The 21,891-nt window shown below is 40.6% G+C and overlaps 1 protein-coding gene across 1 annotated transcript in view; it reads left to right on the top strand.

The window, feature by feature from the left end:
- The window catches only part of LOC133535049 (protein phosphatase 1 regulatory subunit 1A-like), an 89,861-nt gene that overhangs the window by 20,649 nt on the left and 47,321 nt on the right, over window positions 1-21,891 (top strand). The window contains exon 2 of the mRNA XM_061874467.1: window positions 20,662-20,722. Within this exon, the coding sequence (XP_061730451.1) occupies window positions 20,662-20,722 (61 nt within the window). The remainder of the gene's footprint in view (window positions 1-20,661; window positions 20,723-21,891) is intronic.

Raw genomic sequence — 21,891 nt, 5'->3', positions numbered from 1 at the left:
ACACTGATTACTAAGTAATCACAATCTTTTTGGCGATTCTTCCCCAATAGCTGTGCTATTTTTAAACAAATAAACAAAACAAAATAAACGCCATAGATTCAAGTGATCTTTTACAATGAAAATCCTTAGTTAAAGAAATCCCCCAATTTATTTTAAGACCTCTGTTGCAGACACCATTGAGTTGAAGAAGTCACACCACAATGCAGAAACACATTACACTGAATGTCAGGGTCTCTTGGTGTCTGCACAACACAAACGGTGTGCCCTTTCAGCTTGTTTTATGAAGGTACTAAACCTTTGACCGATCACATCATCAGCCCATGACAACGATAAATCACAGCAACTGCAAACATCAAACCGTAATCATTCTCTCAATTGCACCATTAATGTCATATTGTCCGGGGTGAACAGCTTGTTTCTTCTTGCCATCCACCACTGTGAGGTGAAGGCTGCTTTTGTCATCCTTTTGACAACAAAAAACGCATCAAATAATAGGTCGTGGATGGCAGCTCCCGCCATCAGTGTGTGAGCGCCTGTGTGAATGAGTGAATGTGGAAATAGTGTCAAAGTGTTTTGAGTAGCTTGAAGGTAGAGAAACTATACAAGTACAACCCATATACCCATTTACTAATCAGAGGCAGGTGACAACCATCAGCACTCATGGCAACAAGGAGCCACAAAACAGGGGTGCTGAAACAGAACAAAACAACTAAGGGAATCTCAATTTAAAGGCCTACTGAAATCCACTACTACCCACCACGCAGTCGGATAGTTTATATATCAATGATGAAATATTAACATTGCAACACATGCCAATACGACCGTTTTAGTTTACTAAATTGCAATTTTAAATTTCCCGGGAGTTTTTTCTTGAAAACGTCGCGTAATGATGACGTGTACGCTTGACGTAACGGGCTGTTAGGAAATATGAGCGCTGCGCACACACACAGCTAAAAGTCGTTTAGTTCAACGGCATAATTACACAGTATTTTGGAGATCTGTGTTGCTGAATCTTTTGCAATTTGTTCAATTAATATTGGAGAGGTCACAGTAGAAAGATGGAATTGAGAAGCTTTAGCCTTTAGCCACACAAACACACGGTGATTCCTTGTTTAAAATTTATGGAGGTGAAACTTTACTATGGATCAGAGCGAACATGGATCCCGACCGAATGTCAACCAGCAGGTTTCGGTGAGAAAATTGTGGTAAAAAGTCGCCTCTTACCGGAGATAGTTGAGCTTGTGCCGGCAATAAAGCTGCCTTCGACTTCCCAGAGACATTGGCGTCAACACACCCGTGGACAAACCCCTTCCGTCTATCAGGTACTGTTAAACTCACTAAAACACTAGCAACACAATAGAAAGATAAGGGATTTCCCAGAATTATCCCAGTAAATGTGTCTAAAAACATCTGAATCCGTCCCAATGCAATCGCTTTTTTTTTTCTTTTCTTTTCTTTGCGTCGCTATCAATATCCTCAAACACGAATCTTTCATCCTCGCTCAAATTAATGGGGAACTTGTCGTTTTCTCGGTCCGAATAGCTGTTTTTGTTGGAGGCTCCCATTAAAAACAATGTGAATATGTGAGGAGCCATCAACATGTGACATCATCGTCTGCGTCTTCCGGTAGAGGCAGGGCTTTTCTGTTAGCACCGAAAGTTGCGAACTTTATCGTGAATGTTCTCTACTAAATCCTTTCAGCAAAAATATGGCAATATCGCGAAATTATCAAGTATGACACATAGAATGGACCTGCTATCCCCGTTCAAATAACAAAATCTCATTTCAGTAGGCCTTTAAACGTGACATGAACCGGGCAGCGGATCATGACAGGTGTCTTACTTTGTATATTTCCAAGCATGGTGTTGGGTAAAATTTTGCAAGATTAGGGTCCTAATTACTAAAAACAAAAGTCATACTTTTTTATTCATGTAGAATGATTTTTATACATTTTAAATGAAACTGCAATCTACTTTGATGCATGGCAACAAAATTGTTCAGTCCATTTTTTTTTTTTGCGCAAAACTACTTTAAAACCATTTTATGACAACTGTCAGGTCAGGAATCGAACACCGTACTTTTGCTTACAATCCCTGCACCATCAGTGCGTAATGAGGGAAAACTGCCATTCTATTCTTATCAGTGACGAAACAGGGAGAGGCAAGGAATCTGTTTGTAGTCATTCATCGACATTTTGCATGCTCTTATTCACGCAAAACGGAAGCTTTTCACGGATCATGTCACCCTACGCCAGTGCTTCTCAAATATTTTCTCGAATGCCCCTCTGAGGAAGAAGAAAACCTTTCATGCCCCCACCCCCCTACTTTCCACTGTGACTTGAATTAGTATAATTGTGTGAATGCTCCAAAATGCATCTATTTATTCAACTTCAACTTATTATTATTCTTCTTCTCCAGATTTTGACGCTCTACCTTCCACGTTTCACCCAATTCAAACTGTTCCGACTTCAAACTGTTCAGCTTATTCGTTATTTACGGGCTTTCCCTTGACAAATTCCAAAAATTCCTGGATTTTCCAGAATTCCAGGTTTTCTGGGCCATTTTTCCCATTCAAAATGAATTGGCCATTTTTCGAACTTACAATTTTTCTAAATTTTTCAACCAATTCAAACCATTCCACCCTCGACACATTCCACTATTCTGGAGATTAAAAATATAATTCTTACAAATTACGATTGTTTTCCACAAATTCTCGTTTTTTTAGTAATCTATTTCCACCCTTCTTAAGTTTGACTACTCCTTTCACATTTTTCAACCAATTTCAACCGTTCCACCATCAAAACACACATATTCAGGAAAAAAAACAGGTTGGTTAAGGAACTAGAAAAATTCCCAGTTTTCCCAAAATTCCAGGAATTTCTCATTTAAAAACTGTTTCTAATTCAACATTAACTTGACCGATTTAAAAATTTCCAACATCAACCTATTCAGCTCATTAAGGACATTGATGCTCCTATTATTATTTTTTGTAAATCCCACTTTTCCTAAAATCCCCAAATTTCCAGGAAGTTCCCATTGAAATGAATGGATAATTTTTTCAGGCTGCACAATTCCCACATTTTTCAACCTATTCAAACCATTCCACCTTGAACACATCTCACCATTCTGGATATTCAAACGTTAATTTTTCCAAATTAAAACTAATTTCCAGGAATTCTCTTGTTTTGGTAACCTATTTCCACCCTTCTTAAGTTTGACTATTCCTTTCACATTTTTCAACAGATTTCAACTGTTCCACTATCAAAACACTCATTTTCAGGACAAAAAACAAGTTGGTTAAGGAACTAGAAAAATTCCAGGAATTTCTCATTTAAAAACTGTTAATACGTCAACATTTCTTGACTGATTTATACAGTGGGGCAAAAAAGTATTTAGTCAGCCAGCGATTGTGCAAGTTTTCCCACTTAAAATGATGACAGAGGTCTGTAATTTTCATCAAAGGTAGACTTCAACTGTGAGAGACAGAATGTGAAAAAAAATCCAGGAATTCATGTTGTAGGAATTTTAAAGAATTTATTTGTAAATTATGGTGGAAAATAAGTATTTGGTCAACCATTCAAAGCTCTCACTGATGGAAGGAGGTTTTGGCTCAAAATCTCATGATACATGGCCCCATTCATTCTTTCCTTAACACGGATCAATTGTCCTGTCCCCTTAGCAGAAAAACAGCCCCAAAGCATGATGTTTCCACCCCCATGCTTCACAGTAGGTGTGGTGTTCTTGGGATGCAACTCAGTATTCTTCTTCTAAACACGACAAGTTGAGTTTATACCAAAATGGATACATGGATGATACAGCAGAGAATTGGGAAAATGTCATGTGGTCAGATGAAACCAAAATAGAACTTTTTGGTATAAAATCAACTAGTCGTGTTTGGAGGAAGAAGAATACTGAGTTGCATCCCAAGAACACCACACCTACTGTGAAGCATGGGGGTGGAAACATCATGCTTTGGGGCTGTTTTTCTGCTAAGGGGACAGGACGATTTATCCGTGTTGAGGAAAGAATGAATGGGGCCATGTATCGTGAGATTTTGAGCCAAAACCTCCTTCCATCAGTAAGAGCTTTGAATGGTTGACCAAATACTTATTTTCCACCATAATTTACAAATAAATTCTTTAGAATTCCTAATATGTGAATTCCTGGATTTTTTTTTACATTCTGTCTCTCACAGTTGAAGTGTACCTACGATGAAAATTACAGACCTCTGTCATCATTTTAAGTGGGAGAACTTGCACAATTGGTGGCTGACTAAATACTTTTTTCGCCCCACTGTATATGTCCAACAGCAACCAATTCAACCCATTGAAATGAATGGGACATTTTTCCAGGCTGCACAATTCCCACATTTTTCAACCAACTCGAACCATTCCACCTTCAACACATTCCACCATTATGAAAACTCAAACGATAGTTTTTCCAAGTTAAATTTTTTTTCCAGGAATTCCCTCATTTTTCATCCTTTTTCCAACCATTTCAACATCAACACATTCCACTCATCCTGGACATTCAAACTAACACTTTCCCAAGTTCCAAACCAAATTCTGGTTTCCCTGGAAATTCTAACGTTTCAACATTCGAACCATTCCAACATTCAAATTATTTCAGCGTTTAAACGATGTCATTATTTAAATCATTTCTACATTCATCCTACGTTCCATTGGAATTTCAGTTCAGCGTCAGCTTTTCCGCTTTCAAACCATTCCAACATTCAATCTATTATTACATGTATACTGCATTTTGTCAGCATTTTACGTCAACTTTAGCATTGGAACATTCACATGTAATTCCTTCAGGAATTGCCTCTTCTAGTTGTTTATAAATTTGGTATAACTATACCTCTGCATAACATTGTAAGCTTATTAACATTAAAGGAAACAACACATAGGCCTTTCCTTGTATCCCACCATGGTTACAGTGAAGCTGTACATCTTTTTCATCATATTCTGTACAGCAAAATAAAAGGATGTCCCCCGATGTCACACGTACCCGCCCAGGTGATCCCGCCCCACTATTTGATAATAACAGCCCTATGCACAGCAAGTGATCTGTGTTAGGGATGGCCGTTATGGCCTAAAATCTGTATCGCAATATATATCGCAGCCTCTTGCCATAACGATATGTATCACGATATATTATTTGGCATATAAATGATGATAGTGTTATGACGTGGACTTTGGTGCGGTATGTTTTCCCGTGGTGCAAAGTGACTGGACCGGACACGACGTGAAGGTAATGACATGTTTTAATTTTAACACTCTAAATTACTACAAAAACAAAGGGCGCGCACAAGGCGGGAAACAAACAACGCTGGCACAAAACTAACACATAAACAGACCAAGGGCATGAAACAAAACTACACTTACTGTGACGTGAAAAGCATGAAACTGTGGCAAGAAGTGAGCAATCAGAATTGTCAGGAGTGTGTAGAGGGTGATGTCGCCAGCCTGACTGCCTGGCAACTATAGGCTTAAATGGTGATGCAGTGATTGACAGGTGCGTGAGTCCAAACAAATCAGATGCGAGAGTCATGAACACATAACAGGTGAAACTAATGAGTTGTCATGGTGACAAAACAAACAAGACTGCACAATGAGTCCAAAACCAAACACAACGTGACCACAAAACATGACAGATAGAAGCATTTGAAGGCCTACTGAAACCCACTACTACCGACCACGCAGTCTGATGGTTTATATATCAATGATGAAATATTAACATTGCAACACATGCCAATACGGCCTTTTTAGTTGACTAAATTTCAATTTTAAATTTCCCGCAGAGTTTCTTGCTGAAAACTTCGCGGAATGATGACGCGTGCGCGTGACGTCATGGACTGTCAGGAAATATTAGCTCAGCACCAGTTACGGCTAAAGGTCGTCTCTTTTCATCACATAATTACACAGCAATTTGGACATCTGTGTTGCTGAATCTTTTGCAATTTGCTCAATTAATAATGGATACTATAAAGAACATTGCTGTTGGTGGAAAGCGGTGCATTGCAGCTGTCTTTAGCACCAAGACACAGCCGGTTTTCTTTGTTTTTAACACAGAGCGGTCAAGTGAACATGTTTCTTTACGTCAACCAGCATGTTTTTGGATGGGAAAATTGTGATATATATCTTACCGGAGACATCATTGGATTATTCGTACACCTGCAGTAGCTGTTTAAAAGGCAGCTGTGAGCTTGGCTCCTCGGCTTCTCTCTGAGACACTGCATGTTCGCCACAGCCATCCGACCTCGAGGTATGTCTTTACAATCTCACTAAAACACTATTAAAACAATAAGCAGATAAGGGATCTTCCAGAATTATCCTAGTAAATGTGTCTAATTCAATCTGAAATGCTCACACTGCCGCCACCTGGAGCCGTCGCTTTTTATTTTATTTTATTTTATTTTTTTCTAGTCCTTCGCTATCAATATCATCATCCACAAATCTTTCATCCTCAATCAAATTAATGGGGAAATTGTCGTTTTCTCGGTCCGAATAGCTCTTGCTGCTGGAGGCTCTCATTATAAACAATGTGAGGACGTGAGGAGCCCTCACCCTTGTGACGTCATCGTCTGTGACTTCCGGTAAAGGCAAAGCTTTTTTTATCAGCACCAAAAGTCGCGAACTTTATCATAGATGTTCTCTACTAAATCCTGTCAGCAAAAATATGGCAATATCGCGAAATGATCAAGTATGACACATAGAATGGACCTGCTATCCCCGTTTAAATAAGAAAATCTCATTTCAGTAGGCCTTTAAAAACCCCAAACCAACTGTAAACAATCCACTAAATCAGGTGAAAGTACAGCGATACAGCAGTATGTAAGTAATGGCACAAGCAGAAACATTATTAATCATGAATCAATTCTTGTATCTATACTTTTAGTTATCCATCTTGAAAGGACCCATCGCGGCAAGATCAGAGGTCCCCAAACTACGGTCCGCGGGCCGAATCTGGCATGCCAGCGTCCAAAATCCGGCTCGAGGGGAGTCCCAAGTTAAATTGTTTTTTATTTTGTATTCTGCCAAGATTCAGCGCCAGCTCCATAGCCCTGTCTCTTCATTCGCATCTCCTCCTGTCTCTCCGAACTGACTCTGGTGTGGCAGAGACACACCAACTGGTCTCCATGACCAAATGGATACAAGGAGGCAGATCCAGAAGTTCACAAAAAAATACAGCGGAAGTCAAGAAGGTGCACTAAACTGCCTCTCCTTGTCACGCAGTGCCAAAGGGTCCAGAACCAAAAGGCAAAAAAAAAAAAAGATGACAATATGACATTGTTTTAATTTGACTGCAGCAAAATTGTTGTCATTTTAACAACCCCAAAGCTCATTTTGGAGGTTTTATTTTACATTTCCGCTCGTTCCAGTGTCTTTTGTGGCTTTTTTTTAAAACAAAAACAGCTACTGTTTGTGTTTTGTCAGCGTCAATTAAAATAGTAACCACAAGAGACAAGACCTATTAAAAAAAAAAAAAAAAGGAGATGGACAAAAACAGCAAGCAAGGACAAATTGCTGAATAGGTCAATATGCAATCAGGATGTGAGCTTGGCAGAAGCAGCACATCTCCAAGTGCTTGTCATAGAAGACAGAGTGAGAGATACACAGACGTACACACACACACAAACACACACACACACACGGAGAGCCTTTCTGTACTCCACAGATACAGCCTGAATGCTAATGAATTCACTTGAACTCCCATTTGCACACTGCTTTGAGTACCAGCTACTCTACACTGCACATCGAGACACATTATTTCTACACTCACTGCGGTATATTTAGCATGTGCATCAGGACCATATGAAGCATGCTAATTTACTATCATGGCTTTTTTTGGAACTCACGGAGCAGTCGTTTGCAAATGCAATCATGTGAGCCTGTCAACAACTTTCAATTAAGCCTGCGTCTTTCATTGCAGTCTTTAGAACAGGTGTGTCAAACTCATTTTGGATGGGGGGCCACGTGGAGAAAAATGTACTCCCAAGTGGGCCGGACTGGTAAAATCATGAGACGATAACTTCAAAATAAAGACAACTTCAGATTGTTTTCTTTGTTTAAAAATAGAACAAAAATTTTTACAAATCATTATGTTGTTTTTGTTTTTTTACACTTACATGTTGCTTATAGATAGATAGATAGATAGATTGATGGATAGATAGATAGATAGATAGATAGATAGATAGATAGATAGATAGATAGATAGATAGATAGATAGATAGATAGATAGATAGATAGATAGATAGATAGATAGATAGATAGATAGATAGATAGATAGATAGATAGATAGATAGATAGATAGATAGATAAATAGATAGATAGATAGATAGATAGATAGATAGATAGATAGATAGATAGATAGATGGATAGATAGATAGATAGATAGATAGATAGATAGATAGTACTTTGTTGATTCCTTCAGGAGAGTTCCCTCAGGAAAATTAAAATGTATTGATGTTAAAGTTAAATAGTATTCTATTTTTTTTTGGCGTTATTCATACTTTCTGAATAAATTATGTGATAATGTACATCAGTCAACTCATCGGTGTTAATTTTCAATCTATGAAGATAAAAAAATAATATCAAAATCAAATTACAGGATGTTATTTATGTAGTTTGATTATTTTCCTCGACTGGTGCACTGACATCATGTGGTTTATTTATGTTTTTTTTTTTACATATGTAGCATCGTCGACAAAAATACAAAGAATTGCTATTGTGACATCTAGTGGACACATTTACAACAGCAGTTTCTTTCATACAAAAATTCCGGCTCATTTTTATACTTAGCATACTCATCCGCAGGCCGGATAAAACCTGTTCGCGGGCCGTACGTTTGACACCCCTGCTTTAGAATGATCCATAGATGTAAAAATGAGTGTGAATCGGGGTTAAATCATATGTTGTGTCAATTGTAACATTTAATTGGAACTACTGCAAATGTCTTGTACTGTTTGATGATTGTAATAGTTTTGTTTACTTTTAACATGCTTAGTATATTACAGTGAGGAGCAACTGTAATGACATTCTTGGATGCAGGCACAGGTTTAGTAGGAGTAGGAAAAACATAGTCAAAGGCAAAAATAGTTCAGCAACGAACAAAGACTAAAGTTAAATGCTACAGACAGAAAGACATTGCCTGACCACATGGTCCTGTTTAAGTCAAACAATAGTGCCCGAAGCAGCTGGGCTGAGGAAGGTATATACAGTCATGGTCAAAAGTTTACATACTGTGGGTATTGTGGCGAAACAGCTAAATTTTGGTTTCATCTGACCACATAACGTTCCTCCAGAAGGTCTTATCTTTGTCCATTTGATGTCAGATGAAACAAAAAAGTAGCTGTTTGGTCACAATATCAGCAATATATTTGGAGGAGAATAGGTGAAGCCCTTAATCCCAGGAACTCCATTCCCACCGTCAAGCATGGTGGTGGTAGTTTTATGCTTTGGGACGGTTTTGCTACCAATGGAACTGGTGCTTTATGCAGAGTAGATGGGACAATGAAGAAGAGGGATTACCTCCAAATTCTTCAGGACAACCTAAAATCATCAGCCCGGAGTTTGGGTCTTGGGCGCAGTTGGGTGTTCCAACAGGACAATGACCCCAAACACACGTCAAAAGTGGTAAAGGAATGGCTAAATCCGGCTGAAATTAAGGCTTTAGAATGGCCTTCCCAAAGTCCTGACTCAAACGTGTGACAATGCTGATGAAACAAGTCAATGTCAGAAAACTAACACATTTAGCTGAACTGCACCAATTTTGTCAAGAGGAGTGGTCAAACATTCAAGCAGAAGCTTGTGGATGGCTACCAAAAGCAGCTTGTTGCAGTGAAACTTGCCAAGTTAAAGTAAAGTACTAATGATTGTCACACACACACACTAGGTGTGGTGAAATTTGTCCTCTGCATTTGACCCATGCCCTTGATCACCTCCTGGGAAGTGAAGGAAGCAGTGAGCAGCAGCGGTGCCATGCCTGGGAATCATTTATTGTGATTTAATCCCCAATTCCAACCCTTGATGCTGAGTGCCAAGCAGGGAGGCAATGGGTCCCATTTTTTTTAATATTCTTTGGTATGACTCGGCCGGGGTTTGAACTCCCAACTTACCGATCTCCCACTGAGTAGGCTAGGCAAGGAACATGTAATCAAATATTATTTAACATTGCTGTATGTATACTTTTGACCCAGCAGTTTTGCTCACATTTTTAGTAGACACATAATAAATTCCTAAAAGAACCAAACTCCATGAATGCTTTTTGTGACCAACATGTATGTGCTCCAATCACTCTATCACAACAAAAATAAGAGTTGTAGAAATTATTGAAAACACAAGACAGCCATGACATTATGTTCTTTGCAAGTGTATGCAAACTTTTGACCACGACTCTACATAGATGTTTGGTAATGAGTCTCAGGTGAGTGTGGAATGGCAGAGTCAGATTGGCTTTGAGGCATTCAACAGATGAGCAGCCACCGGAGGGTCGTTAATAGACTGGAGATGAGGATCTCTGGAGTGAGGGGATGGGCGTGGTCCTGACAACAACAGAGCGGTATTATCCTATTATGTAGTCCATAATTAACAAATACATTATTCTATGGAAAACCCTAGTAATATGGAACAATAAAGAAAGAAAGAAAGAAAGAAAGAAAGAAAGAAAGAAAGAAAGAAAGAAAGAAAGGAAACATTGTGCATTAATAAATGCAGTATACTGGTTGATCATAGGTATTACCTTTATAAATATTAAAATAAATCATACCTTTAGGACTTAATCATCAGACGTTCTGAATTGTGATTGTAATAAGATTACATTTGGTGTACTTATTTTTTTTAAACATTTGTTTATTGATTTTATTTAGCACACAATTAATTAAAGGGGAACATTAACACAATTTCTGAAGGGTTAAAACCGATAAAAATCAGTTCCCAGTGGCTTATTTTATTTTTCGAAGTTTTTCTCAAAATTGTATCCATCCCGCAATATCCCGAAAAACGGCTTCAAAGTGCCTGATTTACACCATCGCTGTATCCACCCGTCTATTTCTGCCACCAGAAACAAACATGGCGGATAGTACAGAAAGGTATAGTATAGTAGCTCGGATTCAGACTCGGATTTCAGCGGCGTATGCGATTCAACAGATTAGGCATGTATTGAAACGGATGGTTGGAGTGTGGAGGCAAGTACCGAAAATGAAATTAAAGAAGAAACAGAAGCTTTTGAGCCATATCACGACAGACAGCGGCACAGGAGGAAGCGCGCATGAATTCGGCGATCACCTTCTAACTAACGATTGGTATGGTGTTTGATTGGCATTACATGTGGGTGGAGGGAAAGGCTGAATGCAAATATAGGTACAAATGAGGCAAAATGATGCAATATGTACATACAGCTAGCCTAAATAGTATGTTAGCATCGATTAGCTTTCAGTCATGCCGTGACCAAATATGTCTGATTAGCACTCCACACAAGTCAATAACATCAACAAAACTCACCTTTGTGATTTCGTTGACTTTATCGTTGGAAATGCATCTGCTTTGAGTGTCGCAGGATATCCACACATTCTTGCCATCTCTGTCGTAGCATAGCTGTTGTGGGTAAAGTGTGCAGAATAAACGAGTGACTTTCGCATCTTTTGACCACTGTTGCAACTTTAATCCGTCTCTGTTCGTGTTGTTACACCCTCCGACAACACACCGACGAGGCATGATGTCTCCAAGGTGCCGGAAAACAGTCGAAAAAACGGAAAATAACAGAGCTGATTTGACTTGGTGTGTGTAATGTGTTTGAGAAAAGGACGATGTGACGTCACGGGTGAAAGGTCATCGCTCGGACAGGCTATCAATTGAAAGGCGTTTAAATCGCCAAATTCATCCTTTTAGAGTTCGGAAATCGGTTAAAAAACATTTTCTTTTTTCTGCATCATCAAGGTATACAGTATATTGACGCTTACATAGGTCTGGTGATAATTTTCCCCTTTAAGTACAATACAATACATCAAATGTTCTTTTTTCCCCCGACCCAAAAAAAAATAAAAAATAAAAATAATCAGTCAAACAAGCAAATATGGATACCAAGCCACAGATAACTGCACTTCCGAATGTCCCCAACATGGTGCAGCAATACATAAAAGCAAACATAAGGAAAATCTTCAATCCATCCATTTTCTACCGCTTGTCGCTTTTGGAGTTGCAGGGGGTGGTGGAGCCTATCTCAGCTACAATCGGGCGGAAGGCGGTGTACACCCTGGACAAGTCGCCATCTCATCACAGGGCCAACACAGATAGACAGACAACATTCACACTCACATTCACACACTAGGAACCATTTAGTGTTGCCAATCAACCTATCCCCAGGTGCATGTTTTTGGTGGTGGGGTGGTGGGAGGAAGCCGGAGTACCCGGAGGGGAACCTACGCAGTCACGGCTCGAACATAGATAAACTCCACACAGAAAAATCCCGAGCCTGGGATTGATCTCAGGACTACTTAGAGCCACATACAAATCAATCATGTACAATTCAAACACGTCTTAGTCCGAGCCAAACTGGAAATCAGTCTCCTTTACATACCGTATTTCCTTGGATTGCCGCCGCGGTGCTAATTATTTAAAACCTCTTCTCACTCCTGCGCTTACCAAAGGCACGCGGTAAAAGTAAGCATGCGCTAATTATTTTAAAACCTCTTCTCACACCGGCACTTACCAAAGGCATGCAGTAAAAATTTGAGTGTGATGTAAGGTTGGACCTTAAATCGTACTGAATAGCTCTTAATCTTCTCCCCTTTATGCGATTTCAAATTACCGGTATTGAAATCAGCCTCCTCCATTTTGAAAATGATGACAGGGGAAGTGTCACTCGTGACGTCACAAGTTTGACCAGGCGGTAATACTAAGCATGCGCTAATTATTTTGCGAAGCGAGTTTGACCCGGCAGTAATTCAAGGTAAGCGCATACTTTATGCCCTGCGGCAATTCAAGGAAATATGGTATTTCAAGAAAGCACCCTATACTTCTTGAAATTTTACAGAACAACCATTTAATGTCCACTTATATTTCTCCAATTTAAAGCTGGGGTGCCCATACTTTTTTCTGCAGGCGAGCTACTTTTCAATTGACCAAGTGGAGGTGATCTACCACCTACATACTTGCCAACCTCGAGACCTCCGAATTCGGGAGATGGGGGGAGTGGGGTGGGCAGGGCGGGTTGGGGGGGGGGGGGGGGGGGGATTTATAGCTAGAATTCACTCGCTATTTGTTTATTATCATTTATTTACACATATAAACACACATAACATTCCTGTCTACTCATTGTTGTATTTGAAAGTGCAATGCTTTGCAGCCAGTAGCAAAGTCTTTGAAGGAGCATAGGTGTGGGCAGCATCTGTGACATTTTAATTTGCAGGAAAGGAATGAGTTGGCCCTGCGATAAGCGCCAGCGCCCCCCGTGATCCCAAAAGGGAATAAGCGGTAGAAAATGGATGGATGGATGGAGTGAGTTTAAGGTTGAATTTGTCAGAGTTGCTACTGACAGTTTGTTTGTGTTTTAGTTTCCCTGTGTGTTTAGTATTTCCTGTCCTTAGTTCCTGTCTAGTGCTCTTATTTTGGTTCAGCTTCCTGTTTGTCTCCCTGTGTCCTGTTTTTACTCAGCTGCGGCTGATTGGCATCTGGTCACACCTGATGTCAATCGGCCAGCTCCTATTTTACCTGCTTTGTTCCTTCAGTCAGTGCTGGATCATTGTATTGTCATTCGGACTTATCGTTGCTATATGTTGCTCTTGTCGTGTCTGTGATTCTTTTCAGCTATTACCTTTCATGCTACAGTTTGTCCTGGTCGTCGTAGCGGTAAGCTGTTCTTGTTAGCCATTAGTTATTTCCAGTTTTTCTGTTTGCTATTTACTAGCTTCCATGCTAAAGTTCCTTTTTGTTTTCTAGCTTCCAGTGCTACCTCCTTTAGTTTGTTATTTCGCCCACGTGCGTGCTTTTTGTTTGTTCTTGTTTAGGTTTAATTAAATGATGTTTTCATATGCTATGCCTGCCTCCGTCTCTGTATCTTGGGGTTCGTCAACAACAAATACCTCTGACAGAATTGACCATCCTCGTTCTATTTTTTTGTCACTATCTTTTTTTGGACATTACTACTTGCCGTACTTTTGAAGCAATGCATGATGGGATTCCGGATGTTGTTTGCCAGTGTATTAACGTGCCGGACGGACTAAACACACGCTGAGAAATAGCTCCGTGCCTGCTTACTTTACGGGTTAAACATAAACCTATGGATAAAGGAGACATATAATAGTTTCCTTCTTGTTGTGTGTGCAGTTGTGCACTCTCCAAAAGCCGTAGATGTTATAACGTGACTTACATGGAGGAAAAGTGATCGTGACGACAGGCCGTCCTCACTCAGGCATGGCTGGAAAACGGGAGAAATTCTGGAGAGTGGTTGTCCCGGGAGATTTTCTAGAGTGGGACTGAAATTCGGTAGTCTCCCGTAAAATTCGGAAGGGTTGGCAAGTATGCATATTTATCATTTATATTTACTTATTTATGAAAGAGATGGTCACAAATTAAAGGTGTTTAATGATAATACAATATTTTTTCTTTAATGAAGACAAGAATATAAGTTGGTATGATTGTGATGACTTGCATTGATTGGAATCAGACAGTAATGATGATAACGTCCACATTTTCAAATGGAGGAGAATAAAAGTCCTCCTTTCTGTCCAATTCCACATGAAAGCGCTTGCTTTTTTGGCATCTTATTTGTCCAGATTTATGAGACTCTTATTTTGTAAGCACAGGCAGGCTGAAGCAGTGCTTTTATTGTGAAAACAGAAACTGTGCAGTCGATCTTTTGAGTTTTGACGGCGGGTACGGCGCGAGAGTCTGTTGAAATAAAAAGTGTTTCTCGCCTTCCTGTCGGTCATTTTTTCTTAATAATAATCTCATGTCAATCATGTCATTGAAGTGACGGACGTGACGTATTGGTGATGATTGATTATCAATCATTTTTTGGTTTATTTTTTTAACGCCTGGCTGTTGATCGAATGACAACCCTCTGGGATCAATCAGTAGCTTGAGATGGAAGTGATGGGCACCCCTGATTTAAAGGGGAACATTATCACCAGACCTATGTAACCGTCAATATATACCTTGATGTTGCAGAAAAAAGACCATCTATTTTTTTAACCGATTTCCGAACTCTAAATGGGTGAATTTTGGTGAATTAAACGCCTTTCTATTATTCGCTCTCGGAGCGATGATGTCACATAGGTAATCAATCCGCCATTTTCTCAAACACATTACAAACACCACGTCTCAGCTCTGTTATTTCCCGCTTTTTCGACTGTTTTCCATACCTCGGAGACATCATGCCTCGTCAGTGTGTTGTCGGAGGGTGTAACAACACGATCAGGGACGGATTTAAGTTGATTTACGTGAAGTGTGCATCGATTAGCACGGCATACTAATCGATGTTAACATGCTATGTAGGCTAGCTGTATGTACATATTACATTGTTATGCCTCATTTGTAGCGATTTTGCATCCAGCCTTTCCCTCCACCCACATTTAATGCCAAACAAACATATACCAATCGACGGATTCAAGTTGCACCAGTGTCAAAAGATGCAAAAGTCCCTCGTTTGGTCTCCACATTTTGCCGGCGATGCGACGACAGACATGGCACAGACGTGTAGATATCCTGCGACACTCAAAGCAGATGCATTTCCAACGATAAAGTCAATGAAATCACAAAGGTGAGTTTTGTTGATGTTCTTGACTTATGTGCTAATCAGACATATATTTGGTCGCGGCATGACTGCCAGCTAATCTATGCTAACATGCTATTTAGGCTTGTTGTATGTACATTTGTAGCTATATTTGCATCCAGCCTTTCCCTCCACCCACATTTAATGCCAAACAAACACTTACCATTCGACGGATTTAAGTTGCTCCAGTGGTCTGGTCAAAAGATGCAATCGTTGGTTAGAAGGCGATCGCCGAATAGCTTCAATAGCTATTCGCTCAATAGCTTCAGTTTATTCATCAATTTTGTTTTCCCTATCTGCCTTCACAATCCAACCATCCGTTTCAATACATGCGTATGTTGAATTGCTTAAGCCGCTGAAATCCGAGTCTGAATCCGAGCTAATGTCACTATATCCTGGTGTGCTAACCACCATGTTGTTTGTATTAGCATCACTAGATGACGTCACAGGAAAATGGACGGTGGATTTACAGATAGCGAAAATCAGGCACTTTAAAGCCTTTTTTCGGGATATTCCATGATGGGTAACATTTTGAAAAAAACTTAGAAAAATAAAATAAGCCACTGGGAACTGATTTTTATTGGTTTTAACCCTTCTGAAATTGTGATAATGTTCCCCTTTAAGGAAATAAAGAATGTCTCTGATCCAGCGGGTGTGTGATAGGGAGGTGCTGCAACCTTCCATTTAATTGCAATAAGTATTTTAGATAATAAAGTAGTGAATTCCATCAGATTGTATTTGGATTTGCTGAGAAAAAATGACAAAGTGGCTACCCTATATTGTCTACAAACATACTTAGAGGATTCGGTTCAATCCTTTCACTAATTACCAAAGACAAAATTTGAAAAATGTCAGTCCATTTACTGCACAGGGATGGGCAGAACCAAAACATGTATTAAGTTAGCTGTAGACTGTTGGCACTAATCACACAATTAAGGTTTTTCGTCATGCATCTTGGCTAGTTGAACTTTGGTATAATTAGTACGATGTATTAGCTTGCGTTGGATGCAACTGTGCGAGTCCGAAAATCTGCAAACCTAGGGAATGTATGACGAACAAAACTGCGGATCTGTAGATACACTATATTGCCAAAGTATCTGGCCACCTGTCTTGACTCACATATGAACTTGAAGTGCCATCCCATTCCTAACCCATAGGATAGGAATGGTTATTACTGCTTCAACTCTTCTGGGAAGGTTGTCCACAGGGCTGTGGAGTGTGTTTATAGGAATTTTCGACCATTTTTCCAAAAGCGCATTGGTGAGGTCACAGAAGGCCTGGCTCTCAGTCTCCACTCTAATTCATGCCAAATACGTTCTATTGGGTTCTGTGCAGGCTAGTCAAGTGTATCCACACCAGACTCTGTCATCCATGTCTTTATGGACCTTGCTTTGTGCACTGGTGCACAGTCATGTTGAAAGAGCAAGGGGCCCGCTCCAAATTGTTCCCACAAAGTTGAGAGCATGGAATTGTCCAACATGTTTTGGTATCCAAGAGCATTTAACTAAGGGATCAAGCCCAACTCCTGAAAAACAACCCCACACCATAATTTCTCTTTCACCAAAATTCACACTCGGCACAATGCAGTCCAACATGTACCGTTCTCCTGGCAACCTCCAAACCTAGACTTATCCATTAGAAATTTCACGACTGGATTTGTTGCACATGTGGCATCTTATGATTGTTCCACGCTGGAAATCTCTGAGCTCCTACAAATGTTTGTAGAAACAGTCTCCATGCTTAAGTGCTTGATTTTATACACCTGTTGCCGAGTCAAGTATTTTATTTATTTATTTACATTTATTGATTAGAACACCTGATTCTGATCCTTTGGATGGGGGGCCAAAAACTTTGGGCAATATAGTGTATCTAAAAAAGGTTGAGTAGAGAGTAAAAATGTATCACAATGTTGTTGGAAGGAGGCAAAAGTGTTGTCAATGTATGCAATGTGGATGTTGTTGATCCGCAGACTTGACCATCTTAAACAGGCACTATTGACAAGAGAGGGAGGGAAAGCAAGGCTAGAAACAGTCTGTAAGCCAAAAAAAGCGCTTAAACTGAACCCGGATCCTAGATGAGTTTTTTTTTTTCGATTGGATTTTTCATAAAAGAACATCTTGATGAGTGAATGGGAGAGTTTGCCTCCATAAACAGAACTTTGAAAAAACTTAAACATCAATTATTTAGGCAAGTTTAAGGATATTTTGAAAAGTCAAAATGATGCCATTGGCTTGAATGCTTGATGAAAAAACATTATCAAAGAAGCAAAGACATAAACAAGTAAAAAATGTACTTTCTGATCATGGAGTGCACCATCTATTGTACTTCATGGTTATCACTTTAGGCAGATTGACACGCATGTATACAACATTTAATTTAATGGGAGTGTTTACATTCATGTTGATTAGAGATGTCCGATTATATCGCCCTGCCGATATTATCGGCCAGTAAATGCTTTGAAATTTAATAACGGAAATTATCGGTATCAGTTTCAAAAAGTAAAATGTATGACTTTTTAAAACGCAGCTGTACTGAGTGGTACACGGACCTAGGGAGAAGTACAGAGGAGTTGCGTTTCCCAGTCATACTTGCCAACCTTACCGAAAATCTCCCGGGGCAACCATTCTCACGATTTTCTCCCAATTTCCACCAAGACAACCAAATTGGGTGCGTGCCTTAAAGTCAGACATTCTTTATGGCTTTTCACACACAGAAGTGAATGCAAGCACACTTGGTCAACAGCTCTACAGGTCACAGTGAGGGTGGTCATATAAACAACTTCAACACTGTTACAAATATTCGCCACACTGTGAACCCACACCAAACAAATATGACGAACACATTTCAGGAGAACATCCGCACCATAACACAACATAAACAGAACATAACTGTGGAGAGACGCAGCCAACGGGCCGACAGCGGATGGAGAGAGGCGTTTTGGACCAAGAAGGAGGCCAGGAGGCGGGACATGCGGCGGCGAGGAGAGGCGTGACGCACACGGAGCGGCACTAGAACGGCAATCTGAGTCAGATGCGTAAGGCACACACCTGCTCACAATCTGCGCATCTGCTCCTAGACTATAAGAGAGGCGAAGGGGGCCCGATCGCGAGAGAGAGAGGAGGAAACCACGGCAGCCCGACCACGAGCCCGACAACCCATATCGAGAGCGAGATGACCCACCCCCGCAGCGGACGCAAGCCCCGGACGCCAAAAGGCGTACAACGGCGACAAGAAGGCAGAACGCGCGCACTGAAAAGTGGCGTGACCAAAGGCAGTGCCTACGCACTTGAAATGGGCACACCCGACCGGCCCGAAGACAGATTTACTGAAACAATAAATCTGAATCAAACCTGCTATGATGCGTCGCGTGTCAAGTGTCCCCGCAACCCACACGGTGATGGCAGGACGTCTGTCACAATAACATATACTCAGAACCCCTTGCAGCACTAACTCCCCCGGGACGCTACAATGTACACCCCTCCAACTCCACCCACCTCAACCTCCTCATGCTCTCTCAGGGAGAGCAAATCCGAAATTCCAAGCTGCTGTTTTGAGGCATGTTAAAAAAAATAATGCACTTTGTGACTTCATTTATAAATATGGCATTTTTTCCATAACCTGAGTTGATTTATTTTGAAAAACCTTGTTACATTTTTTCAATGCATTCAGCGGGGCATCACAACAAAATTAGGCATAATAATGTGTGAATTCCACAACTGTATATATTGGTATCAGTTGATATCGGAATCAATAGTTAAGAGTTGGACAATATCGGATATCGGCAAAAAAGCCATGACCGGACATCTCAAATGTTAATCCATCCCATCCATTTTCTACCGCTTATTCCCTTTTGGGGTCTCGGGGGGCGCTGGCGCCTATCTCAGCTACAATCGGGCGGATGGCGGGGTACACCCTGGACAAGTCGCCACCTCATCGCAGGGCCAACACAGATAGACAGACAATATTCACACTCACATTCACACACTAGGGCCAATTTAGTGTTGCCAATCAACCTATCCCCAGGTGCATGTCTTTGGAAGTGGGAGGAAGCCGGAGTACCCGGAGGGAACCCACGCATTCACAGGGAGGACATGCAAACTCCACACAGAAAGATCCCGAGCCTAGGATTGAACCCAGGACTACAGGACCTTTGTATTGTGAGGCAGACACACTAACCCCTCTTCCACCGTGAAGCCATCTGTAATGTTAATAGATGTTAATCCCATCTTTAACAGGTCTAAAACCTTGTTAACGTTTTTTTTCATACAAAGTCTTGGAGACATTACAAGCTGCATGAAAAAAAAAACATTAATACGTGTTTTAAAAGTAAGTTTCAGCCTTTTTTTAGTGGCTGTTAATATTCTGAGTGTGTGTAGGTGGGATGATGGCTCTTTTGGGGTCTGATAATAATAAATGGGGCCACAAACAAAATCTTGTTTAGGTCCACACAAAGTCTAAATCGCCAAGTGTCTCCCATAACATCCCATGACTGAATATATGAAGTAAACCGATTAAATTTCAGAGATTTGTTTACATTAAAATGGTCTTTGTACAGTATGGCATCTGCCATTAGCCAAGCCACAAGCTGCTCGGCCAATGTCACGGCTCGTTAGCAGCTAGCGTCGTTGTCACGCCACTAATACATCTTGTATTGAATATGAATTAGTGGCTGAAGTGTGTCACATTGTCCACGGTGGCACTCGATGCAACATCAAGGCCGCCAACAATTTTAGAGATAAATCTCTTAAACAAACGCTGCGGCCTAGACATGGATTGTTCTTAGCAGGAAATGTGATATGTTTTTAATGCTTTTGTTTCAGCACTACAGTCCTACAAAGTTACCCCTCGTGAAGTCCTGTTTTTGAATGGAACTCTTCTTTTCCTTTAGATTAGAAGACGTAGACCAACACCTGCAACTCTCGTGGCATCCAGTGATCAGTCATCCCCAGGTAAGACCAATCATTGACGACTAGTGCTTTCTAACATTTATTGCTATAGGGTACCATAGAATAGGATAGACTTTACCCATCCCACAATGGGGAAAATTGTGTGGTTGCAGTGCAGATACAAAAAGGCCACATACATAAGGTAAAACAAGAGAGAAACATCAGAGAACAGAAAGGACGTAAAAGACAGTAAAAGAGTGCAGAGCCGATGCAACCAGTTGCCACTTCAGCAGCACCATTTCTACATACAGCGACAAAGTAAAAAGTACAATACATAACTTATTTGTGGAAAACACTGTGCCCTGCAAAATGTCCAGTGTTTTCCCAACAATAAACCCTGGGTCACCACTGACCTGAAGCCATACTGACTGAGAAGAAGAGGGCTGTCACCTCAGGAAACATGGAGGAGCTGAAAAGAGTCCAGTGGGATCGTAAGTATAAGATCAGGAAGTGTAAAAAGGACTACAAACAAAAAGTAAAACAACTTGAGCAAAATGACATTTGTGAAGTATGGACCAGCCTTAAACAGATTTCAGGTCACGGAAGAGGTGGATCTGGTCACCAGGCTTCTGGCGACCAAGAGTGGGCCAACACACTTGATATATATATGTTTTTTTTAAACAGATTTGACTCTGGCCCCAAAACAACCCTCTACATCCAAACTCTGCTCCAGACCAGCCCCAGCAGTTTACACCTGAGCATGGTCCACACCTCTCTAAAAAAACCCCTCTCAAACAGTCCCCTACAACCCACCAGCCCAGTTCACCGCACCCACTCATCACCCACCAAACACTCCATCAGTCTGATCAAGTGAGGGAGTTAAAGAGGAACAAGGTCACGGAGGCTACAGTTTTAGGCTACTCGGGAAAGTGCGGGCAAGTTAACTGTTGTGGTCAATTCCATTTTTAACCTGAGCCTCAGCCGAAAAAAAAGTCTCTACACTCCGGAAAACCTCCTGTGTGGTTCAAATCCCTAAAACACCTCATCCCAATTAGCCTGTTATCCTGACCTCCCAACTCGTTAAGACCATGGAGCAGATCATCCTCAGCCACTTTCGTGCACAGACAGTATCAGCAATGGACCTTTTGCAGTTTGCTTAGTGCTCAGGTATCGGGATCCCCAAGGGACGATGCTCTCACCTTATCTGTTCATAATCAATACTCTGGACTTTA

The sequence above is a fragment of the Nerophis ophidion genome, linkage group LG02, assembly GCF_033978795.1.
Source record: "Nerophis ophidion isolate RoL-2023_Sa linkage group LG02, RoL_Noph_v1.0, whole genome shotgun sequence".
NCBI lineage: Eukaryota > Metazoa > Chordata > Actinopteri > Syngnathiformes > Syngnathidae > Nerophis > Nerophis ophidion.
The sequence above is the reverse complement of the archived record's forward strand: the minus strand, read 5'-3'. Positions and strand labels throughout refer to the sequence as shown.